At 41.0% G+C, this 27,235-nt stretch overlaps 1 protein-coding gene across 1 annotated transcript in view; it reads left to right on the top strand.

The window, feature by feature from the left end:
• Positions 1-27,235, top strand: part of ush2a (Usher syndrome 2A (autosomal recessive, mild)) — a 256,938-nt gene that overhangs the window by 33,061 nt on the left and 196,642 nt on the right. Inside the window, exons 6-14 of the mRNA XM_078160648.1 lie at positions 3,128-3,191; positions 4,024-4,125; positions 4,325-4,514; positions 6,675-6,889; positions 9,460-9,681; positions 13,169-13,262; positions 22,421-22,616; positions 23,188-23,318; positions 23,469-23,676. Coding sequence (XP_078016774.1) covers positions 3,128-3,191; positions 4,024-4,125; positions 4,325-4,514; positions 6,675-6,889; positions 9,460-9,681; positions 13,169-13,262; positions 22,421-22,616; positions 23,188-23,318; positions 23,469-23,676 — 1,422 coding nt within the window. The remainder of the gene's footprint in view (positions 1-3,127; positions 3,192-4,023; positions 4,126-4,324; positions 4,515-6,674; positions 6,890-9,459; positions 9,682-13,168; positions 13,263-22,420; positions 22,617-23,187; positions 23,319-23,468; positions 23,677-27,235) is intronic.

Below are 27,235 nucleotides of genomic sequence, written 5' to 3'. Positions count from 1 at the left end.
GTGCTCATAGCCTGGTGTACAAAAGCCAATAAAAGGCCATTAAAACATTAATTTGTTCACAGATTGTTAACAAATACACCAGTTGCTCCATTGTTGTCTTCGTCTTGTAAAGCTCTTTGGATAAATGTGCTATAAAAATGTGGTCCATTTACCATTCAGTTTGCTGTTGCTGTTACCATCAGTGACCACTGGTCTCTCCAGTGAAGGACAGAAAGGAAAAACATGACAAAAATCACACATAACTCCTGGTTGCCTGTATTAACTGTCATCAGTTCTAAGAACACAAAAACACAGAAGAGGAAACTGAGAGCGACGGATAACTGAATCTGAAACACAGAGAGAGAAGACAGAGACCTACACAGAGAAGAGAGAATTAAGGCTTATACCTTGCATCATCCCAGTAACAATAGGGAGAGTGCTTTTCAGAGGAAGGCATAATCCCATTTCCACACGCTAAAGAAATCCTGAGCCAAAGCCTAAGGCTGCACAACCACACACTGTTCGAACACACTTACATCCCATAACACTCTCTCACTCTCTCTCTGTTTTACACACACACACACACACACACACACACACAGTAGTTGGGCCAAACATGGCAAAGCCTCTCTCAAATTCAAATACACACATACACACATGCACACACACTCATACACTCTCTTTCTCTAAAGTAAGGATGTTTTTTTGGAATTCACACAGTAAAGCCTCTAACACACACACACACACACACACACACACACACACACACTTTCACAGACAAAGCTAGACATGGCAGGGGTTCTGTCGATGCTCAGAGACGTTATCCTTCTTCTAAGAGTTGTTGTCAAACTAGACAGAAGTTTGTTGGACACTAAAAGACTCCGGCTCTCTTTGGACCAGCATCATCGTCTGTGTGGGTCTCTTATGTTGCGTCCAACATTGTCACGTATGTATGGTTGTGTGTGGAGATGAGCTGGGGGCTTGTCTGTGTTCCTTTATGTGTTTGATGGTGTCTCTTGTGCGCATTGCAGTATGCACATGTGTATCTGGACATTGTGCCCATATGTTCGAGACATCCCAGTGTATGTTTGCTTGATAAAGAGAATTTGGTATTTTGGCATGTTTGATGTATGTGGCATCTCTTGTAAAGCATCTTTGCATTTACCTCTTTGCAGATCGTTTGTTTTCAACATCAGCTAGACGGCTTTATCAAAGTTCTCCCCTCCTGGTTTTACTGCTAAAATATGTGTTGTCACTTATAAGAGCAACTTATACATTTATTAACAGTAGGAAAAAATGGTTAATTAGGCTAATCTTTAAGGTTAATTTTGTATTTTGGGTTTCTCCTACAATATCTTGACATGCTTTAATGTATAGAAAACACTTTATTTTTGTCATACTGTCTGCCTGAATATACCTGTATTCACCCTCTGTCTGAAACATCTTCTTCAGCCCCCCTCCCGAAAGAGGCTACTCTGTTCTGATTAATCACTGTTTACAGGTCTTCTGTATCTGCGTTCTCATCATCTCTACACACCATTGCAGTCAGGGAAATGGCCTAATGGAGTATAGCAGCACATGCTACAATGAAACATCACCAGTAAAAGCTTCCAAACCCAAATCTTTGCAACTGGAAATGTTCCAGCAGAAATATGATCCAAAATTGGGGAGAAATTGAGAACATCTGCAACCAAGATTTTAGCATGAAGCTACATGTAGCAGTTTATGTACTACATTATGTAATGTGCCTGGGGTAAATGACCATATAATGAAGATTCCCTCCTTCCTTCATTTTGTCTTGTGACAGTAAACTAAATATCTTTTGGTTTAGAACTGTTGTTTGAAGTATTTTGAAGAGGTCATTTTGTGCTCTGGAAACTTGTAATGGGCATTTAATTTTTTTTTTCTTATGTTATAGACCAAATGACAAATCAAAAGCCCCTTTTACAATGCCCGATTGAGCGAATGTTGGGCCACTTTGCCGGCAAGCTGCGAGCATTTAGACACACAGAGCCGAATTTGTGAGTCGATCCGAGGTGCCCAATTTTCCGCCTTGTAGGGTAGACATATTGGCGGAACCTTTTTGGTTTAAACAGAACGAGGCGGCCTTCCGCCACAGGAGGGGCTGTTGATGACTTGTGGGAGGAGCTGTTGATGACTCCGCATGTGCGAGCCACTGGCGGTGGATAAACAGGAAACAGCTGATAGCAGGAATTAGCGAGCAGCTTGTAGCAAGAGGGAAACGCAAACCTGACAGACACTGTAAAGATGAGCAACTGGGGAGACAAGGAATTAAGCGCCGTCCTTGTTCTCACAAACGAGAGGCCATTGATCGTCAAATGACCGGGACGGTGAAGAACGGGCCGACTTACGAGAGAATCACTGAAGGACTGACCAGCCGCGGCTTCCCTCCCACGTCACTTTTTATGTCACACGCTGTGCTACATGTTTTGTTATTTGCTCACACCCACCATTGCCCTGAAAAAGGCACATTCTGTATAAACAAAATTAGGTAGGCGGCATTTTACCGCACTCCCCGATTTTGCTTTTATACTGCCAATGCTGAAAAAAGACTGATTTGGCTTTCCTGAAAATTTGCACAATTCCTGTTAAAAAAGGGCTAATGAATCAACAGAATAATCAATAAGTTAAAATAAGTTAATGAGTTATCTGCAGCTAAATTGTCAGAGGTCAGAAACTAGGTTTCAAAATGTTCAGAACTTACATAGGTTTTTTGGATAAAGGGACAGAAATTGGTTCTGTTAAAAGAAAGAAAATCAGCTCAGTTAAAACAGTGTGAGGAAACACACTAGTAAGTAAGCCCTGTGCAGCACTGGATTTGGGTAATACTTGGTTATCCCTAGACAGACCCGTTTTGGCCCTTGCCTCAAAACCAAGCTAATGAATTTGTCCTTATAAGCCCCCCTGCTCTCCAGTGGAAGCAAATGTAGACTGTGGCCGATCCTGTTTGGCTTTGTATCATGAACTTGGCCATTATAAGCAGCTGTGGGCAGCCTCACTTAGCTGCTATAAAGAAACTGATAAGATAATCTACTAAACACTGTGAAATCCTCTCACTCACTGCCTTCAGTACAAACCCATTAACACCTTCTTTATGTTCTTTTCTCCTCTCTTTTCATCTCTCCAGGGTCTTATCAGTTCATTGGGCGGATGCAGGACTTTAGATTTTATCCAGCCACTCTGACCAACAGGTGAGTTGGATAGAGTGTGGCAGAGGGACAGGTAATGAGCAGCTGTGGGGAGAGACAGAGGGAAGAATTGAAGAAGCAACAAAGGAAATGAGTGTTGTGAAAGAAAAGGTTAGAAGGAAGAAGGAAGGGAGCTGTGATTGACACAGGAAAAGGAGGGGAAGCTATAGATAGGTAGATTGAATAAAGGGAGGAAGGATAGAAATGAGAAGAAATAGACAAGGCTACTTTATAGATTAAAGCAACAAGGGAAGAGGAGCCGAATGGAGCGATAAAGGGAAAGATGGCTGGAGGAAAGCAGGGGAAGGCTAATCGTTGCATCTTAAGATCCATACTGCTTCCAGAGGATTTTCCTGAGAATTCAATACAAGGCAATTAGTGTTTTGCTTACAAGTGATGTACTGCACACAGTGAGGACTTGGAGCTTACAAGTTTCCCTCATCAAGATTTGGGTAAGACAAAATGAAAGATTGAGTTTTTAAATTATGCCTTTGATTTTCCACTTTGTACTAAATGTTCAGTCAAAGGCATGTCAACAGATGCCTTAGGATTGTATCCCAAAATGTAAGTTATCATAAAGTTGTTTGGTCACTGTCATAGTTTTCATCCTTAAAATCCTAACCACAATTTAAATGGATTAAGAGTCCTTCTCAATTTGGGGGGTGCTTGTGTTTTTTTTCATTTGGTGTTGCAAATGTTTTTTAAGATGTTACTTTTTTGTAAAACATAGCTATGCAATGTCTAACTTTATGCCATATGATATATTATATATGTTATATTTTGCTTCAGTGTTGTATTATAGTTAGATTTTGTTTGCTGTTTCTTGTTTTAACAGGGAAATAGTAGAGGTTTACTCCGGGGTCCTGCCCGAGCTACATACCCAGTCAGAGTGTCGCTGTCCTCCCAGTCACCCCAGAGTACACCCTTTAGTTGAGAGGTACAGTATCACCACTTCTTATGTATTTATGATAGCGAACTGTATATTTAAACCTTTCATCAGTGTAAATATTTTTGTATCTTGATGAGCCTGCCTTTCGTTATTTCTCAGTGGCTCTCTAAAGCTTCACCCTTCGGTGATACAGTCCTCTATTGAACACTTACGTTGTATTGTAAACTTAAAATTTCATTGTTACCAGATACTGCATTCCCAACGGTGTTGAGGACACCACCAATGACAGAGTCTTAAGACTCAACCTTAATGCCCATCCACTCAGTTATATCAATGATCGGGACATGGGCACCACATGGCTCTCTAAGATCATGACTACAGAGGAACTGGATGAAGGAGTCACCATTACCGTGGACTTAGTGAATGGACAATACCAGGTAATACATCTAATCATACACATGCACCTAAGCACATACACACATTAATCCATAATAATGATAGACAGGCAGGTAGCTGGTCTTTAGGTTCTAGGTCTTAAAGTTCAGTTTAAATGACTGTTCCATAATTTTTTTTTTTACCACTTTTCAGTACAGTAGTGGTTGAAAATGTGTCTAAGATTCTTGTAGTATCTACTATCAGTTTTTCTGTTGGGTTGATACGTGGCGACTGAATTGACTTAGTTACCTGAATTTATCATTAAATCAGTCCACCACCTTGTGATATCAGTTTAAAGATGAAATCACAAAAAGCAAACAGTGTTGTTGCACAATCCATGTTAACATTTGCAAATGGATCCCCAAGCTGGTCAACCAAGAGACAGAGAAAAGAAGTTCAGCTACCAGTACTTGTACAGGCAGTTTTGCATCACAGCATCCTCAGTTCTCACCCTTATTTTTGACTCTTAGCAAGTGTATGTTCATAAACACACAGTATTTCATCTGTATATCCAGACCTTTGTCTGGGTTGTCTGTGTTTACTGTCCATGTTTACTGGAAACCGAGAGTAGAAGGCTGAACCCTAAAACAGTGTTTTTGTGACATGGCCTTATTCTTTTGACACATGCAGCTCCTTTGGCCGCCTGAGTTGGTAAGGCCACAAAGGTCATGAATTGCCAACACAACCCACTTGTACTCCGTGGATAAGGGTACTATTATCCTGAAACTGCCATCGGCTGGTAGAGTGGACGAGCAAAGATACTATCCTGTAGCTGTCAGGCCTTGGCTTTGATCTTAGCAATCAACAGAGTATATTCTGTTGACATGTGTTTGAACAATGTTGAACACCAGTTTCACACACCAACCCTGTGTGTTATGCAGAATGATGTCAGTGCCCATTTGACGCCACTGACTCATTCAGGCTGCTTGTATAGCTTTCACCATGTACATGTAACTACAAAACAGAATTATTTCTAGTCACTTTAAATATACTATGAAACAAAACTGTTTATTTTAAGTGGTCACAGCAATATTTACTTTCAGTATTGATATGGGGATACATGCAAAGTGTCTAGTCTTTATTTGGTCTGATTATTAGATATATATGCAATTATGTGAAAATATATGTGAGGTGGTATGTAGCAGAGTGTAAAGTTTAGAGGGCATAATGGAATTACAGTATTGTTGTGATAATAATTCATTTCGACATTTTTATGTCAACACTTTATAGCATATGTGGGTTATTCGAGGTCATTGTGTTGTTTAAATGGTGTGTCAGCCTCCTTACCTGCTCATTCATCTTTAGCTACTTTGGGTTGGACAGTCAACTACAGTCTGTAACTGTGGAGCGTACAATTGAAATGCTACAATACAAACCCTGTACTGTATCTATCTGCTTCCACCTGTATGTGCACTGGACAGTAGTTTCATCCTCTTTCTAAGCACTGCAGTGAGAGACAGATGGGGGGGGCAGAGGGAGAGAGAGATATTGCTGGATTTGGGCGTTGTCGACACTGGGGCTGTCAAAAGACTCGTCCCTCTTCTCTCTGAAGTGTGTATGTGAGTGTGGGCAGGATTTTGGGAGCTGTCCTGACGTGGTAGCTCAACTCAAGTCCCCAGATAAAAGACACTTTCTGAAGTTCGGGGTGTGTGTGTGTGTGTGTGTGTGTGTGTGTGTGTGTGTGAGAGAGAGAGTTTGCGCAGTGGTGGTGGCTTAATGCGCTCCCTGCTGTGTAACCCAGTGTCCCAGCCCACACTGTAGAGGGGCAGATAACACTTAACACACCTACCCACACCTACACACAGACACGCACATGGTTTAAGGGGAAACCACTTGTGTCTATGTGTTGTGCGACGGCTGTCTGTTTTTAGTGGAAACCCTGAATTATAATTTTAGGTCATCATTAAAATGTGATTTTTATCAATGCACAGTAACTGACCAATATGTTTTTAATGTTTTGTCTACACCACTACAAATTAGTATCACATCTTGATATATTACCATGGAGGTGAATAAATGTGTTTGACACCATCAACAAAAACTGAACAACACAATGGTAACATTTATCACGTGCCTTTCATTTTGTATTGTACATTGAACAGGTGTATCTGTATTGCAAATCTGGTTCTGTTCACGCTAACCTTTACCCCTCTCCCCTCTAGATATTCTATGTTATAGTACAGTTTGGCGGGCTCTTGCCTGAGTCAGTCCTGATCCAAAGACGGAGGCTTGACTTCACAGAGCTTGATAATGGCACCACCACAGAACAGCCCTGGTTAAACTGGCAATATATGGCCAGAAACTGCAGTGTGTTTGAAATGCAGAACAACGGGCCTTTATTGAGACCGGACTCAGTCAACTGTCTGCAGCTGCCCAGGTAGGTACCGCGTGTGAATGAGTGAGTGGGCGTAAAATATAGTCAGTTTTATTGACCTAACTGAAAAAAGATTCTAAAAAAAATTGTATGCTGAATTTTTTAGTTTTTAGTTTACAGTATACATAATTTGAACCACAAAACTTTACACTTTAATACAAGGTGAAGTCTCGGTTGTGGTGTGAAAAGTTCCTCTTGCCGCTTAGAGTTCCAGACCCATTAAAAATGCTTCAGATACTGAAAAACTACATATAACTGCCAAGCTTGAAGGGATGGTTTGGATTTGTATGAGGTCTGCCACTGCCTCGATCGGTTGGTTTTAGGGTTGCAAATTGTAAGCACTTTCCTTAATCAAGTATTGGTAAAATGAATGATCAATTAATCGATTAATTGTGATTTAAAGCATACATGAAAACTTTGCTTATACCAAACAATACCAAATACGTTTTGTCCTCAGTCAAAGATCACAGCAATATATTGGATATATTGTGACAGAATTGCATAGCCTGTGGATTGATCGATTAAATTTCCAGTTTGATCAAATTCTTAACAACAGATTAATCAATCGTTGATTAATCAATATCACCCTAGTTAGTTTGTTTTTGTGTTTTTTTAAAAGGATAATACGGATTTATCAAAGTCACACAATAACACAACTTAACTAACTGGTAAAGGCTGCTGTAGAACATCAACTCCTGTGTTCTGCTAGCTAAAATTACTGCTTTTGTTAATGGATGTTAATGGTTTTAAAAAGAGCATAGATAGCAGCTTCCCGACCCTGGGACGGCATGATAAAGCAGCAAAAATATTTTCCATACAGCATACAATAAAACTTTTATTGATGGGACTTTTTTTAGGTGTCTATAATATGTTTTGCTGCTGCCCTCTCTCCGCTTCCATGAAAGTCCTCCTGTCTGCTTCTCCAAACTGGGTGCGTGACGATCAACATGTACTGTGGGCAATACACTGATTGGACCTCAGACGAACCCACCTCAAAAAAATCCTAACTGTCCCTTTAAAATAGGTTCATGAAACATCAATATTTTTGACTAGATAACAACTGGACAATATCACATTATCCTTTTTTTAAGGTTTTTTTTTGGGCATTTTTGCCTTTAACTGACAGGACAGCTGAGCGTGAAGAGGGGGGAGAGAGAGGGGGTGATATGCAGCAAAGGACCACAGGCTGGAGGCTAGTAGCAGCCTTGTACATGGGGTGTCTGCTCTATCCACTAAGCCATCGACGCCCCTATCACATTTTCCTTTGATAGTATCAATATTTCTTTGGGAATCAGGGAGGACAAATGTGTTTAGTGACTAGCAGGATACTCATCACTGTTTTAAAATAAGCTCTCGTCATTTACTGTGTCATCAGTCAGATGAAGATAAAGACATCTCTGGCCACAATTTGATCAACCCATTTGACACTGCCATAAGTCATCTATATAAAAATAAACTGAAAATGAACTCCATAAGCAGTCTGTTCTTGCTGTATGCTGTTGGGTGGCCATGGCCTCGTAAAGGCAGAGGAGATTACACAGAAATTACTGGCAAGACTAAATAAAGACGTATGTGAACACATGCAAATACATATAAACGCACATTTATGCATGCACACATCTGTGTGTGTTAGTGTGTTCAAAAGACATCAAAGGAAATCAACATATACTCATTACACACATACGGTTAACACACACACACACACACACACACACACTGGTGCTCTCACAGTGACAGGGTTTATAAAGCTAACCACCTACAGTGCTGCCTTGGCACATGACCGGTAACAGACTCTCGATTGGCACCAGATAGAGCACTGGCCTTGGAACATAGTCTTAACATACACACACAGTCTCACACACTCAATCTTGGCATAGCTGCTTGTATCAAGGCCTTGGTTGGCACTAGATAGAACAGGTATGAATAGATCACAGATTATGTAGTCATTGCTTATTTTTCACTTGACTGACAGATGATATCACATACAACCTTCCCTGGCACTCTAACACGTATTAGTTAAATTGGCATGAGAGCAATTGAACCTCTCACTGGCAACATAATAACACACTCTGTGACATTAGTGGTTGATAATTATATCAAAAACAGCACTGTCTTTGATCTTGCAAGATTTATGTTTTTTTATCTCTCAAGATTTATTTAATCCCGCAAGAGACACTGGCTCCTCTGAGGCTTCGGGAGTGTCTGGCAAGATAAATTCAAGCACGCCTCAGTCATTTTAGGTGTTTTCATACCAGTCAATTACAGAACTGCTCCAGGAGTGCTGTTGTGTGATCATATAAGTACCCTTATATGCATAAATAGATATTGCATCTATTGCAATATTCTTCCACTGTTTAACTTTATACAAGATTCCAAGTAGTCATTCTTTCAAGTCTTATCAGCCTTGATGCAGGGTTTCTTAAAATCCTGTGCCATCCAGGCCCGTTATGAGAGCCAGTCCACTCTCATAACTCTCAATACGATCCCTTAGATTTGTGTTGTGTTTTTAAAGAGATTTGACCTAGACACACACATACACACAGTAGGTTTGATGTGTGTTTCCTATGTTCCAGCGATGTGCCCTTCTCAGGAGGTAACATCATATTCAGCCTGCTGACCCCAGAGCCAAACCTGAGGCCAGGCTATAATGACTTCTACAACACTCCTGCCCTGCAGAAGATGGCACACGCCACCCAGGTCAGGATCCACCTGAGGGGACAGTCCCACACCAGAGCAGCCGGGGTGAACCAGCGACACAGATACTATGCCATCAATGAGATCACCATCAGTGGCAGGTGAGGACTTACAAATACAAGTAACTCGTGTTTCTGAAAGTTGTTGATGGTGACCTCAAATTAGGTATGTCAGTGGTTAACAGGTAATAGGTTAACAGTCAAGTATATTTTTTGCCTGTTACGCATGTCACTTTATAGGTTAATTTAGCCACTTTTCAGTTTACTGCACTGCATGCAACCCAGATCTGGTGGGAGACAGACGGCAGGCTAACTGTGTTAACATGCTTAAACATAGTGCCTACTGCCCTCCTTAGGTTGGGTGAAAACTAGCTAGTGCAGATTTCACCACCTTTAAAGGATAGCGCTTTGAATTGCATGCTAAAGCATACGCTGAGTGAATGGAGCACCAGACTCAAAGGGAAGGCCTCTTATACTTAATGTCATTTGGTGTTTCATAGTCTATTTTAATCTGTTGGGTACTGGTTAATGGATGTAGGGCTACTGAAAACAAAATTAAATTGAAACTGACATTCGTACCTCAAATATAGCTAAATATAGCTTTTACATCTTGAAATAGGTTTTATTCAGTATTTATAACCTGATATTTTGGCGTAATTAAATGTCTTTACATATTTCTACAATTACAATTTCAACAATTACTGTAGAGGAACAACTATATGTAGCATAACTCCAATTTGTTAGTTAACAGTCAGTTCTGTCACTTGTCAAAATTTTACTGAAGTGGCATAATTGGTAGAAAGAAACACTTGCAGATCTCTCCAGAGTTGATTTGTTGAAATGTGATAGCACAGTTCGGCATCTACAAAAATATTTTGACACAGACTGTTGAGTATCAGCAGAGCTTTCTGAGAGTAATTGTGAACACATCTCTTCATTAGACTGACAGAGTGACTGTTTTTTATGACTGTGGTAATTATAGGATTATGCAGGAGGCAATCATCTCTAACTCTTTCTCTCACTCCCCCTCCCTCTAAGCTGTTTTAATTAGTAGCTTGTTACAGTGAAGTAGGAGAAACAGAGATTTAGAGCTGCTGAAATCTCATCTGTGCATTCTTCATCCCTCCGCGTCTCCCCTCTCTCTTTCATTCTTCTTCTTCCATCTCTCTGTCTCTTCTCTCTTCATTCTTTTCAAAGCATGTAAATAGGCATGTTGGCGAGAGAGAGAGCACTCATAACCTGAGTATGTGTCTTTGTGTATGTCTGCACTCGTGAGCATTGTTTGTCCTTCATATTAGAACAAAGTCCCTTTTACATTACATGACTTAATGGTATTATAGCACAGAAGTGACATCTTTTTTATGCAACTGTCTGTTAAATATTACAATGTAAGCATTTTTTTTGATAGTTATGGCTTAGATCTTTTTTTTATGATAACAGTACATACTGCTTAGTGACAAATCTTAAACATATTGCTGGCATTTCTTTACTGAACGTCTTGTTACTTATTGCACATATAAACACAGCAATTGGATGGTTAGATAGATATTGTACCTAATGTAAGTGTAAACAGGGTGCTAAATGATAAAAAGTTTTTCTTCTGTAAAAGAATGGATTGGGAACTATACTTTTGGCCAAGAGACACCCTTCTCCTTACTGCCATACTTCTGTATTGACAAATTTTGAGGTCTTGTTTGTGGTGCCCTTTTCGTTTTTTGGTTATATGTGGTGGCTATCACAGCTAATGTGCTGTTGTTTATATATATTTAAGGCTTTTTCTTACAGTTTTTCTTACATAGTAAAAATGTCTTTTTTTCTTTGCAAAATGCAAATTCAGTTTCTATTTTTACATAATTTTACCAGATTATTAATTCAATAAGTATATGGGGTGGATAAATTCTTCTTTTTTTTTTTTTTTTTGGTTAACCTTGGTTAATTAAGTCATTTCTAGATCCGAAAGGCAATAAAGCTAACAGCCAAAATCCATGGGGCACAGATGCAACACGTTACAAAGGCAGGGCGGAGCAGGGTTTTTTACCTGCTGCATAGAATCCATCTTTGTAGCCTGTGGTTGCTGCAGCTTCACTGTGTGTGTATTGAGTTTTGCTGTATGATGTGATAATGCAGTTGGTTATGGAGAGTTTGAAATGTGTAGGCTTGCTGTATTAATTAACAGCATTATTTTAACAACAGGATGCCTTGATCTGATTGATTTATTTTAATATGAAATGTAAAAACACACAAGGTTGCTTTGCTGCATTGTGTAGCCCCGATACAATGAGCTATTCATTTTAATCGTTTTTAAACAGATTGTCCTTGGTTTTACACAGTTTGAAGTAGTTTGTACTTGTTGGAAGGCCATTGAGCCATGCGCTGAGAAAAAAATGGACCAGCCACCTAAAAAGAGAAGAGCTGTGCGATGCCCACACGGCCCAGCGCAGCTTCCATGGTCAGTGTAGCAGCTTCAGTTGAGTACAATGAACACGCTCTGCTTTAGGCATACTGCAGCAGACATGTTGCACTGCATCTATGTCCCCTGTATTTCGGCCATAAGAATTGTAGGCTACCACAAATTAGAAATATTGCACAAAAAGACTTAATTTGATTAGAAATAGAGAAAATCTTTACTGCTTACATGCTTCAGATTTAATGATTTAATTTAATCCAGTAGGCTTGTAACTGAAAGTGATATGAAGTGGTGAAAGGATACACAGAAGGAAGAATGAAAGGGAGAAAGCAACTGAATATCTGAATGAATAATTAAATGACTTTTCCAAAGCGTTTAAGCGTGTGTGTGTGTGTGTGTGTGTGTGTGTGTGTGTGTGTGTGTGTGTGTGTGTGTGTGCGTGTGCGCACACATGCGTACCTATTCAACAGAGGACCTCAGCATTGTTACGCATTCACCTTCAGTGGACTGGCGAGGCAACAGGGGACATTTTGGAGGTCCGCTTTGGTCATGCTTTAAATCATGTGAAAATCAAGTCAGAGACCCTTTGGTGATTTTTTCCCCACATTCCTCCATAGTTTGAATTACTTTCACCCCCAGGCAGGCTTTCAGACTATATGCTACAGGCTACATATTGAAGATACCAGTCTCCTCGCACTTAGTTTTTATTATCTTTTTGCATAAAATACAAAGTTTCAACACAGTGTTCAAATGAAGGACTACAGTACCTAGAAGGCAGGAAAAAGGGGGTCAGCAGTGAGATCGCTTCTTTTCGTTTACATTAATCACCACAGTCCACTGTTGGTAATGTAGGAATGTGTGTGTGCGTGAGAGAGACAGGGCTGTCTGCTACCTGTTATGTTGCTCTGATAATTCTCAGGATGGCATTTATAAATGTTGAATGGGAACATCCTAATGGCACTACTGCTGCTCCGTGGACAAGAGATGGAGGAGGAGGTGGCTACAGAAACTCTGAAGGAGGGGGAGCTTTTTTCATGTTTGCTGCTCACCTTTTCATTTGATTTGTTTTTGTTTTCTATTGTTATCAGAAATGTAACATTTTAATGATAAAATTTGTACAGTGCAGTTTGTGGTCCTCCCAGTATGTTTATTTTTCTCTTCTTCTCTCTGTCATCTGGCCAGATGTGAGTGTCACGGCCATGCAGACCACTGTGATACCAGTGTGACTCCCTACCGCTGTCTGTGTCTGCCTGAGAGCCACACAGAGGGAAACAATGTAAGTAACAAATGTCGTCCCAAAAACCTATTTATAATGTTAACCCCATCTGTGTGTGTGGCAGTGGACCTCACACACCCTGTGCCTGTGTTTTATATCATATGTGTTGTGACAGTAATATTTAAACTGTTTAAACACAAATGTATTACACAGGTTCACTTTCTCTGGGGATTTTTATTCCTAATTACCAATAGCAATATTAGACCCAGATATTTACTTACCTTATTTCAAGTTAAAGCATATAAACACAGACACACACACATATACACACACACACTGAGCGCAGAGGAGTTCCCCTGGGGAGAATCTCCTCATGGTCTTCATTAAACAGTTTCCTTTTTGACAACACAAAGAGGACTTCTCTAATAAATTGCAAACACACACGCAGCACGTTTATTCGAACCCCCTACTCTTTATTTATTTTTTCCTTTTTGTCTAGTTTTATTCTGAGAAACTGATGAAACGACAGCTATCACTGTGGTCAGGCCGCTAAGTGAGGCGATACAGTGTATGCTGTTAAAGTTGTAAATAACTGACAGCTGACGTCAGCCTCGTTGGCTCATGATAACGGAATATGTAGTGTCTCAGACATTTTCAAATATATTTACAGTAGGTCACTTCTCTAATCTAAAACTCTAATCTAGTCTAATAGTCTTCAGTTTTTTTTACATTGGCTGACTTTGTGGCAGGAAGGAAAGATCCATTTAAATTTGATGAGACTGTAACTGTGCTGTCTGAATGCTAGCTGTGAAATTTAGCTGTGGATTGTTTTTGTGTTCACAAAATGGTACAACTGTAGAGGAAAAAAAGCCATTTATTTGTGTTTGATGTCTGTGTAAATAAGTGGAATTTGGAACAACCAGCTCCCAGTGCATAATGGTTTACAGTTGGGTAAATTATTTTAAAGACAGAAGCACAGTTGACACCACCTCAGGACCAGGCCTTTGCTCGCAACAAAGCTAATACAGGCTGCCAGGTAATAGTAGGCATCACCCCAACAAAGCCTCTAGTCGGTCAGCAGTGAAAAGTTCAGTATGACTGCTCCACCTCACTGTAGCACAGGACAGCCTGCATTATTCACCACTTATATATCATTCATACACCCGTGTCTGTGTATTAGTGTGTGTGTGTGTGTGTGTGTGTGTGTTTTAGACAGAGGCGACAAAGGACATCAGTGGAGAAGTACAGCTGTCAACCAGCAGCTGTTCAGTCTCTTGTCTTGCATACTCTCAAACTCAAATAACAAACATCCTCCTACGCACACCATTGCATTTAATAGTGTTTGTCTTATATGAACTCCAGACTAAAATAAAAGTTATCATAGAGGCCGCTTTTTCCACACACACACACACACACACACACACACACAAATAACTGAGCATTGTCAGATTTATGCCATCTTCTAGACTAATGCACAAAGAATCTCACTGCTCCTTTCTTCATTTCTCTCTCACCCTCTCTGTTTCTCTTTTCATACACCACTTTTCCTCTTTCCTCTCTCTAGGTCCCTGTCCCACCTCCATCCTCTTCCTTTTGTGGATCACTCTCTCTCTCATACTCTGTCTTTCTCTCCCGGGTCTCAGTTTAAATAATGTCTCAAATCGACTAGAACAATGACATTCCCTCAGCATGCATCTCTAATCAGCTCTCTTTCTCTCTCTGTTTGTCTTTCGCTTCAGTTCACTCAGCCGTTTTCTCTACCCCCTCTCACTCTTTATTGCCTCGCTTTCTAAGTATTTAATTCATTCCTGTTTGACTCTGTTTCTCATGTTTAATCCCTCTCGTTCCTCTATTTTTCTTACTGTCTCATGTCTTTCCGTCCTCCCGATCTGTTTCTTCTCCTTTCACCTGTATGTACACTGCAGCCTTTTGTGTTAGAGGTGCAACAGAAATAAGCAATATGGATAAATTTGTGCGTGTGGTTTTATGTAAATTAATCTCTACACGAGCTATGCTTTTGTGAGAGACTGTGTAAAGGAGTGTGTGCAATATGTGTGTGAGTCCTTTTCGTGTGTCCATGCGCACGCGTGTGTGCCCGTGTGCACTTTTCTCCCAAACCTGTCCATGTCATCTCTCTGAGTGAATATTCAGGACCTTTCTTCTGTCTCTGTAATATTGGAGCATAAAAGGCTGTGGGGAATATTAGCGTTTAATATTGCATGCGTTCTGTTGACTTGGATCGGCCTAGCACCATGACGGATGTTGTACTAATCTGCAGAATTTCCACAGTGACATTAAAGTGACAGAAATGCTCAGACATGTGTCAAGATGATCAACGGGGGCCTTGGAAGACACACACTTAAACTCTCCCCCTCACACACTTAAACACACATGCACACAAGTGCACACGCACTCTCCCACTTTCTCACTCTTTCTTTTGATTCTTTTTTATGTGCACTCTGTGTCAGAGTTGATCTCTCATTCTGTCACTCTGTCTCTGTACGTCTCTCCACAGCTGATGGATTCAGTCATGTCTGAAAGCTATATCATATATTGTATTGTACAGCACGTCACGCGCTCTATTTTCTGTTGTACAATGTCGTTGTCATTTGATGGGTCAGAAGAGCATTTTTGGGGATTCAATGTTGTTCATAATTAGTGTCACAGAACTTAAAACACATCATCATGGAAGGACAGTCCTCACTACCTTTCCTTTAAGCCAGGTTGTGTGTTTCTTGTTCCACACCCAAATGTACGAGGGCTCATTACATCAGGCTGTGTGTGCAGCTGGAGGCTGATTTGACTGTGTGCTTGACATCATTGAACAAACTGTGTGAAAATTAGAGTGTGTGTGCATGTGCTTGTGTAAGTTATCTTGAGTATTTTTGTTTGGTGTGTATTAATTCTAAAAAGGGCACGGTTTGTGTGTGTTTTCTTTGTGTATCCATCTTTGTGTGTGTTTGTGTGTGTGTGTGTGAGAGAGATATTGATGGCTAGTGACGTTAAGTAGCGTTGTCCAGGATCTCTGTTGCTAAAGTCTGCCTCAGCAGCAGATTTTCACCTACGCTGGGGTTAACCGGGTTAAATCCAGATACACATAACATGGGCGTATGCACACAAACCTGCTCACACACACACACACACACACAAACACACACACACACACACACACACGCCAGTGGCACGACCTTTCCAGTGAGAGCGTGAAATTGGTCATGGCATTTAGGATAAGATGAGTTGCCCCAGCAGATTAACACACACAAGTACACACACACACACACACACACACACAGATGCTTGTGACAGGCCATCTGAATGTCCACATATCCATTAGAGTAGGCTCCTCACTCAGCAGGTTTTGTCCAAACATTCAGAGTGAAAATAAGATGTTATCCTTTTCTGTGCAACATGGCACACACACACACACACACACACACACACACACACACAAACACACACATTTATGATTTTTATGCATTGAATCAGACTTGCAAAGAAATATTTGGTAAAATGTTTACAAGGAATAGAACTTGTGATTTACTTTTGACTGAAATCCAATCTAAAGTTTTATTTAGAAATGAAGTAGAACATAAAGAAAAAAACATGTAGCTCTCACTTGTTTTAATCTGTTGCATTACAATTTGTCACAACATGGTCAGGTGTTTGTAATGTTTAAAGAGTTAAGAGTCAGACTGTCAATTAAGCACTGACAGAGGTGTCTTGTCGTCAGCAGAACAAACTGAATAACTCAGTTTTTAATGTTCTTCTTAGCTACATTATAATGTTACAGAGGACTGGCCATTTGCAGAAAGATAAAAGCAGTAGAATGAACACCATGTACTCTCAATCTATAGTATGTGCTGTCCTTTTTTGCTGCTGCTACTGTGAGCAGATGATGGAGCACCATCAAAACCTTTTGTATGAAGAAGAGAATGAACGTGTGCAGTTTTCTTTTAACTCCCAAACACCAGTCCCTCGACTAATTAGCAGGCTGGGAGAGAGGGAAGGTAACGCAATGTTGAATGAAAAGAAAAGAGAAGGAGGAAAAAATCCGCTCCCTTTCATTTGGTATGGTAATATTTCCTGCTCACATACTCACCGTGGCTATGAGAACAAGCGGTTGGGGGACGGTAGAGACAGGGGGAAGCGAGTGAGGAAGGGGAGAGGAGGGAAGCCCGGAGAGATGTACAGAGTGATTTGTTTTTCAGAAAGAGAGGAGATAGAAGAGGAAGGAAGGATGGGAAGAACGAGGAGGCACAGAGGTAGAGGAGACGAAAGAGGAATGAAAAGGGGAGGGAGATATGGGAGAGGAGAAACTCACTACATCTTGCTCTTCAACTCATCCCCAGCGGGTGAGTTGAAGAGTGAGATGTAGTGAGGGCTTTCTGTTCGAAGTGCAGAAAGAAAAGTACCTTTGATATGTGAAATGTTTTGGGGCACAGAGCCGCAGATAGACGTACAGTCAACCACAAAGACAGATGGGCAGAAGGGGAAAAGCAGCACGGACAAACAGGGAAGCGGGAAGTTACTGACATTAGACAGATTTGAAGCCAAATAGTACGACAGAGAGACGAGCAGGAGACAGACGAAACAAACGGAAACATGCAAACATCCCAGCACTCCTGTGGAATTACATGTCCCAAGGCACACTCTCCTGTGTGTGTGTGTGTGTGTGTGTGTGTGTAGATTTTTTACACTTGTTTCTTTTTGTCTTTTTGTCCCATGTGTTTGTGTGTTGGTATGTGTGTGTACATCATGTCTCCAGAGAATCTCCTGCTGCTTCATTAGATCCTGTTAATAATCGCCCAACAGGGAACAGCGCTCTGGAGTCACACACACACACACACACACACGAACACACACACACACACACAAATATTACAGATATGCAAACCTTTTAGATCTTGTTCATTTTGTGGTGGAGATGTGTTTTTGTCTTCTTAAATATTCTTTGTAAATGAGCAGACCGTCGCCTTTTCCCTGCTGTTTTCAAGATTTTCTTTGTTAATTTAACCATCTTTGGCCACCGCGGCAATAAAATTTAGAGATGGCGTCAAATTAGAAGAATGGGACAGCTAAGAATCAGAAAATGAGGAATACATTTTATAACAAATATCAAAAATATATTGATTTAAATGTTTACACATGAATTATATTAAATAAATTAATAAAAATATAGTGATGGATTGAACCAAATTCTTTGAAACATGTTATTTGTTTTACAAACTTTGGACATTGCTAAAATCCAAACCAATACATAACCTTAAATATACCCTGTGGAGTTTTTGAGCACCAGTTGTGTTGTTGAGTTTGGTCAGTTTCTGGGTTTGCTGGCCCAGTAACTTGTACAAGCTTAAACAGGTTTGATTTAAAGCAAAACGTCGGAACTAAAATTTATTATTATGACTAACTGTAATAAGCATTATGACACCAGATTACCATATTATGTTTGTTCATTAACGGAATAAGAAAGCTGCCAGCGTCTAACAGACTATTAGCCGAGCACAATAACATGAAAGCTGTAAGATTTCAGTAGAGTTGGTAAGGGAAAGAGCGGCACATATTGTGTTTGTTCACTTGCAGATTCATGTGTTTTTTTTTGGGAGAAGATGAGACATGGTAGGGTTAGTCTGTTAACTGTGCCAACAGGGCAACATTTTGAATTTGAAGCCAGTGAAAGAGGTGCCCTAAGTGGCTGTGAGCGAAGTGGTGCGCCATTTTGAGCTGAACTGTTGATGCTCTATTTGTATTCATTCCTGTGTCGCTTTGGAAGTGCTGGAATGGACGAGGAATGGCTCACTCATGAAGTTGAAATGAGGAATTACCTGTATGATACCTTTTTACGGTATGTCACTGCAAAAACCAGCATAAGGTGGCAGCTGGCTAGAGTGAGATCGCCAGGGTTTACCTCTACCGTCTGATTTCGGGCTAAAAGCTGATATCTATGTGGTTTGTTTTCATGACGTAACAGAAGTGCATAATTAACAGATTCAATGTGCAAAGAGAGCTCCAATGTTACACAATGGGATGTGATAGTTGGACGCGTGTTGCGTGTTGTTTGGACAAGGTGTCATGCTTGACTCGGTAGTAGCTGCTTCGTCCAGTCCAACACCTAGTAGTAAAATTGGTTTATCAGTCCAATCTGGTGCTTAGCCTAAAAATCAAACCACTCTGAAAATGTTTACAACAGTCCAACCTTACTATGGAACAGTGTTTAATGTGTGGGTCTGCCGTTTATTGGTACTGTGCATGCACAAAATGATGCACATGCACACGGGTGGTGTGATACACATTCCTGCTGCTGGCAAAGTAAGGCAATGAAGAAGCTTGCAGATGTTTTACAGTGACTGAAATACACTCAAAAATTTGTTTCACCCCAAAGATACACAAAATGCATCAAGCATAACTCCACAGGGCACCTTTAAAAGCAAAATAATTAAATGGTTGCATACCATTTTGTGTGTTTGTATATGTTTCATCTTGAGCCATGTGTGGTGTTGCAGCTACACATGGGGCCTTTTGTTGTCTTCACATACTAACATTAATTTTATTTTTGATCTCTCTCTTGCTTTGTCTTCCTCATTCTCTGTCCCATATCTCTCGCTCACACACTTGTGGATTGTTTTCTCTGTCTGTTTCTTGTCTTTCTGTCCCTCTAGTCTTAATCTTTAAAACACAAAGGGATTCTTTTCCTCATTTCTGTTCACATCACTTTCCTGCATTTTTCCCTACCTCCTCCCCTTTTTCTCTCGTACACAAAATAGGAGCCTTTTCCCCCATTTCCATCTTCACTCTCCCCCTCCCCCTCTCTTCCCTTCGCCTTCCCCCCTCCTCTGTGTGTCATACATAATGGGCCCATTGCAGGTCTGCATGTGTCACACATGGGAGGAACTCCTGTGTTTTTTAATACATTTTTAATCCCGCCATTTGATGCCCCCCTTGTCCACCATAATTTGTACTGACTGCTGAACAAAATCAAAGGGCTTGTACTTGCTGCTTCTTGCCTCTGCTGCTCTCTGCTACAGAAAAATGCATTTTTTATGTCACTTTTTTTTCCCCTCCTCCCCTACACACACCTTGGTATGTTTATTTTGACATGAAAGTGGGCCTGTGTGAGAGCCCTGGCTGTTGCAAGTCACTCCTCATTAGCGGTCTGATTTCCCTACGCTGTGTGTGTGAGTTTGTGCGCGCTCGCGTGTGTGTGTCTGTGTGTGTGAAAGTACTGGCTTTTTATTATATAGTAGACAATACCTCTGTGTTTTCTATTCAGTTATGTGTATTATTCTTCTCTCTCTTTAGATTTAGATTCACACGGGCCACTGATTTTTCTGCCTTTATGTTTGCCACTCTGTCTTTTTGTGTCTGTCTTTCTTAACGTGGCTGTCTCATTCGCTTTCTTTGTTCTATAAAAGCAAGCATGTACTTGTCATGGGACCGTTTTTCAATGCACACAGAATTATTTGTAGCAATTGTAGATTAATGACATTTTTACATGCCTTTGCTTAAAGGGATACTTTACTTTTAACCAGCTTTGTATCATAACAGCGTGGGTAGTATGTGAACTGTGGTAAACTTCCCTCCATCTAACCAGTGCCCAGATCTCTGTGCTCATCTCTCAGCTCAAATACGTCATCCAGTGAATTTCTATTGGCTCTGTGTCTGTTGCTGGAACTACAGATTGTACTTTCACATTTCCATATGACTGCCACCATGGATACAAAGAGTCTAGAAGCAGATTGAGAAGGAGAGAGAGACCCGCTGTCATTCTTTCAAATTCAGACCAAACTCCGATCGAAACTACAACTAAAAACACTGAAACTAGGCAGTGCTGATCAAATACAAGCCAAAACGCTGTTACTGTATTGCCTTTTTTATTAACCTAAACTGTCCTCAGAAACAGATTATAGTGCACTGTTTTGCTAAAATACAACAATTTGTGACAGGAAGCGGGTACTGTACTGTTTCCTGTATTGTGAAAACAGAGGCAGAAAATGCTGAGATCAAACAGTAAAACTAAGCCGTGCTGATCAAAGATGGACCAAGAATCTTTTACTGTGCTGTCTATCTCTCACCTCAGATGTTTTAAAGGGATAGTGCACACAAAAATGAAAATTCAGCCATTATCTACTCACCCATATGCCGACGGAGGCCCTGGTGAAGTTTTAGAGTCCTCACATCCCTTGCGGAGATCGGCGGGGGGAGCGGCTAGCACACCTAATGGTAGACAGCGCCCCAGACAAACGTCCAAGAACACAAAATTGAATCCACAAAGTATCTCCATACTGCTCATCCGTAGTGATCCAAGTGTGCTGCAGCCGCGACATAAAAAGTTGTTTCGATAAACGTCATATGATCTCTGTTTTTAGCCTCACTGTAGCCTGTAGCTCTGACTGCTTCTCTGTGCTCTGCGCTCACGTGTGCGCGCCTGCGCGAGACCAGCGAAAGCATGAGCTTTGCTCACCCGTGTTTACATCACGTGACACGTGCACTGCAGGGGGAGACAGCAGTAACCACAGTAGCTAAAAGATAATTTGCACTACGGTCTTTTAGCAAAGGACAGCCCAACATGTCTGAAGACTTTGAAACTGAGGAGGAACAGCAAAGAAACAACAAAGAAAGCGGAGCACAGAGAAGCAGTCAGACCTACAGGCTACAGTGAGGCTAAAAACAGAGATCATATGACGTTTTTCGAAACAACTTTTTATGTCGCGGCTTCAGGACACTTGGATCACTACAGATGAGCAGTATGGAGGTACTCTGTGGATTCAATTTTGAGTTCTTAGATGTTAGTCTGGGGCGCCATCTACCATTAGGTATGCTAGCCGCTCTACCCACTGATCTCCGTAAGGGATGTGAGGACTCTAAAACTTCACCAGGGCCTCCGTCGGCATATGGGTGAGTAGATAATGGCTGAATATTCATTTTTGGGTGCACTATCCCTTTAAGACCCATATTTTAGTTTACCATTTAACTGTAATTTGAGATTGTTACCAGCAGGCTGCCATATTGTTTCCTGAATCAAAACGGACATGGTCCCATTACATCACCCACCAGAGGCAGCATTTATTAGTCGGTTGCGGTGCAGTGCACATTACATTGAAGCTCTGTCTGTGAGATATGATTAACAGTTATGGCATCATATCCAAACAGTGTGGTAGATTATAGTATAAAGACAGAAATGTATGTCTGTATTAATGTACAGTATGTGTTTTCAACAGTGCCATCGTTGTGCGCCCCTCTACAATGACAAGCCATTCAGGTCAGGTGACCAACTCCAGCCTATGAACTGCCGGCCTTGTCAGTGTCACGGACACGCCCTCTCCTGTCATTATGAAGTTGGAGCTGATGACCAGCCAGATGAGCACTATCGAGGAGGAGGAGGCGTCTGTGACAACTGCACTCACAACACCACAGGTAGAGTGTTTTATGTAATAATTACAATTAACCTTTTTACCTGTTGGATGTTGTTAGCATTCCACAACTTACCCAGTCTTTTGCTGCCACTGTCTCAACATTTTTGAAACATTTTGCCAGCATCAGATTCTGGATAAGTGAATATTTTACAAAAACAATCAAATTTACCAATTTGAACATGAAATATCTTGTTTTTGTGCTGTATTCAATTAACTACAGGTCAAAAAGATTTGCAAGTCTTTGCATTCTGCTTTTATTTATGTTTTTACACATCATCTCAACATAAGGTAGTAGTTTTTTCACATTTTATAAGAATGCAATTTTATTAAAAAAAAAAAAAATGTTTTATGGTTCTTGATCAACCATAATGTTAAAGCACTTGGAAACAATAACAGACCAGATGTCATAAGCCTTCAAGTGGTACCTAACTGTCATTAAAGTATGTTGGACTGGAAAATGTTGAAAGGATGAAACCTGGACTTTGACATGAACATTTCTCTTGATCCTGAGTGGTTTCTACCTATTCCTTTGACTTTCTTTCTCTTTCTCTCACCCTGTTTCTGTCTCTCAGGTAAGAACTGTGAGCTGTGTGTAAGTGGGTTTTTCAGGCTGGAGGAAGGTGATCCCACTTCAGTTGATTTGTGTCAGCCTTGCAGCTGTAACACTGCTGGAACAGTCAACAACAGCATGGAGTGCGCACAGGTACACACCAACACAAACACGCGATTGTTGATGACAGTGAAACCCTTACAGTTTTAATTTTGATGATTTCAGCATTTTCAAGTCAGTTTAAAACTGGTCTTTTTCTCTCCTCTGCTTGCCCCTCTCTTCGTCTCTGTCTCTCACCACCAGGTGGGAGGTCAGTGTACTTGTAAGGCTGCGGTAACAGGTCGACGGTGTGAAGAGTGTTTGCCTGGTTGGTATGGTCTTAAAGCCTCAAATCCAAATGGCTGCACCCGCTGTAACTGCAGTGACATTGGCATCGTCAGCACCTCAACAGAAGGAGTTCCCAGTTGTCACCAGGACACTGGACTGTGCCAGTGTAAACCCCATGTCACAGGTAAACAGACAAACAGTTCACACAAGCACGCACATCCACACATAAAAAAACTAGGTGCTGAACAATAGATCATGCAAGAGATGAAAAAACAGAGTCCGCACATTAGAATAGGCTCCCACGAATATTTACTTAAATTGAAAAAAAAAAGAAAAAAAAAAAGACAGTTTTAAGCGTCAAAGGGGGGGGGGGGGGGGGGGTGACATGCAGCAAAGGGCCACAGGTTGGAATCAAACCTGCTGCCGCTGCAGCCAGAACATTGCCCTGTGAACATGGGATGCCTGCTCTACCTGCTGAGCTACTGGGCACCAGAGAAACTTTTTGAGGACAATGTGACACACATGCAAGATCATGCCATCAGTGGCGCAGGCAGCCATAATCCTGTACACACTGCATGTACATTATTTTGATGATTTTGTACAGTTGGGGGTTCTGGATTAGCAGAACTAGTCTATCATCTCCCATTACTTTGCCAGTCACAGCAATGCCTGGTACATACATGGTGTGTGTGCCAGTGGTTGGGCGAGAAGAGAGAAGGGGGCAGGTCTGGCCTGCTGGAGATGTAATCACTTGGCTTTTGAGTAAGAGCGCTGTCTTCAGTGAGACATTGTGACATATTTGGTCACTTTTTTTAAACTGTTTTGACCATTGAGAGGATGTTTATGCAGAACGTAGACTATAAAAATTATGGACGTAGCTACTGCAACATCATGCATTGGTTTCATTCAGCTGCCATGTTGAAGAGTTCGGCATTTCAGATGTCGCCTTCTTGTTTTTTTGAGCCAGAAGCGACCATGTTTGGCAAGAGGCTGGCACTGTGGAGGAGTAAGTGGATCTGACTGAGAAGCAGAGAACACGATTGGCAGACAGCCTGTCGCTTAAAATGGATCGCCCATAATTGTGTAACTTCATGTCTTAATTAAATATACATTGATGAGTAATAAGAAAAAAAAAAAAAAAAAAAAATTCACCCTATGTACAGTTTTCATTTTGGCATGTAAACATGGGGGTCTATGGGTGATTGACTGGCTTCTGGCGCCAGCCTCAAGTGGCCATTCAAGGAACTGCAGTTTTTTGGCACTTCCGTGTTGGCTTCATTTTTCAGTTGGTGCATGATACAGAACCGTGAATATATGGATCGCTGAGTCCAAAGTTATACAGGGCACTGGAAATTGTTTTATTTTAAGCCCAGAAAACTCGTCCCAAACAAGTTCACTCATTCGCCCCCTAGTGGTTTATGTAGATATATTTGTAATGTTTTATATATATATATATATATATATATATATATATATATATATATATATATATATTGTATATTTGTAATCATTACAGATATGATTACCTTATTTTGACCATGTGTGAGAGTATAAATATTGTACAAGAATGAGTGTGTGTATGTGTGGGTTTCTGTGTGAGGCTGGCTGTGCTGGCCTTCTGAGAGCTGTACTGATGATGGTATAAACGCGGCCTGTTGACTGGTATTTGAAATGCATGTGGTATGCTAATCAGAGTTTTATGATGGTGTTGTATCAGTAATGTTATTGCAAAAAAAACCAAAACGCGGGCGGGTGGTTCTTGTGCGTATTATGAAACAGAATGCCGTGCCATCACCCTTAATCCCACCCGTACAAGCCAGGCAACCTTACTTTGGGTGCGGATTCAATTAAGATAACGAAACGATAAAGTCATTTATGGGCAATATCAGCAACCTCTTCAGATCTTTGTATGTTACCACAACAGCTCTCAACTCCAAAATATTTGCTCCCTAAAATGGTTTCTCTTACAAAATGTCCCAAAGTACTCTGTTGATAACTTGTGCTTTTCAGTAGAATAGTTACTCTGCTTAATTGTCCAGTAATGGCATCTTAATTAATACATAGGCGCAGCTGCTCATTGGGGTGCACGCACAAGCAAAAGTGGATATACTGGGTGTACACACACAGGCGAAAACGCACACACATCCATATCCCAAAGTGTTTTGCCAGCCAAAATAAACAGGCTTTTCTGCTGGGGGTGCTTCCAGCCGTTGTGCTTCTCTTTGTGATAAATGGTTTCACTCTCTCCCCTGTGTGTCTTTGAAGAGCAGGCTCGTATGAAATGCAAAACCAGCCAACGCTCCTCAACTCAACGCATCATGGTTATTGCTAAGCCTCGCTATCAAGGGCCCGCGGTCGTGCGTGAGTGTGGGCATGTGTACGTGAACTTGTAAATGTGTGTAAGAGTGTCTGTTTATGTTTTTGTATGTAAGAGGGAGAGTGTCTGGATGTGACCGTGTGGTCATGATGTACTTTTGTCTTTGCCTAACTGTATGTATTGTATGATTGTAGGAGTTTCTTGCGTGTTTGAGTGAATACTGCATGTCTGTGTGTGTGTGTGTGTGTGTGTGTGTGTGAGAGAGAGTGTGCGTGTGTGTGTGCACATGCATGCTATCAAGGACTAAGCTGGTATTTAATTCTCTAATTCAATGCCAAGTTGATTAAAACAAACGGCTGCAGCCCCTTGTATTTTTCACACTCCTTCTTACAAGACCCACTTTCGTTCTTTTTTTTTCCTGTCCTTGTTTGTTTGGTTGCTCCCACAGGTATTTTTCAGAAATGAGATTTGATTATGGCAATTTATTACCGCCAAGCTGATACTTTGAGTAGAGCAATGGCAGGCACGCTTCAGAAGGACGGAATTGAAATGTGTGCACGCAGACACAGATACACACATGCAGACACACACACGCACATTCATAACAAGGTGCCAGAGTGCAGTGTGTACATAATAGTGTTTGAAATGGTGATGCATGAGCCTGTTAACCAGCTGGCTACTGATAAAAGGGTTGGGCCATGTCCTGAAAACACACACTCATATGCACGCGTGCACACGTGCACACCCCAGCACAAAATTACCTCCTTTCTGTTCTGATCTAATATCTTCTAACACGTTCTATTTTCTAATGTTCTCACTTTTCTTTCCTTTTTATTGTCTTGTGACTTTTTTCTTCTCATTTCTCTTCTCTAATCTTCTCAGTTGTTCCTGTCGTTGTGTTTGTTGGACCTCATGTTTGAATGTCACAAGACTAGCTACAAAAATAGGATTCACATATGCCAACTTGTTCAGCTCAATGTTTAAAATGTAAATAGAAATATAATTATATTTTATAATGGGTGTGGGATGCTTTATAAACTGTTTAGTTTTATTGGGAGAAATTCACAGACCACAATATATCACAGCATTGTTAGGGTTGTAAGCATCATCCTGTCAGCCTGCATATTTACCACCAGCGAACTCCGACGTGCACGCACACCTCAGCACATGCACATGCAGACATATCTTCACCGCGCTGTTATGAAATATGATCTATGGAGAGAAATACATTCATATCTATAAAATCATTAAAGTGGGCAGACCAGGGGAAATGCCAAGTGTCTGCCGCACACTGAGCAGGACACACACTTACACAGACAAGCACACACTTTGTCATGTGCACTAACATAGATGCACAGATATGCTCTCGCCGGCGCACGTGCACACACTCACATTTCCACCCACCCACATACGAACACACGCTCCC

Source organism: Epinephelus lanceolatus, chromosome 2, assembly GCF_041903045.1.
Source record: "Epinephelus lanceolatus isolate andai-2023 chromosome 2, ASM4190304v1, whole genome shotgun sequence".
Classification (NCBI taxonomy): domain Eukaryota; kingdom Metazoa; phylum Chordata; class Actinopteri; order Perciformes; family Serranidae; genus Epinephelus; species Epinephelus lanceolatus.
This window is presented reverse-complemented; position numbering and strand designations above follow the sequence as displayed.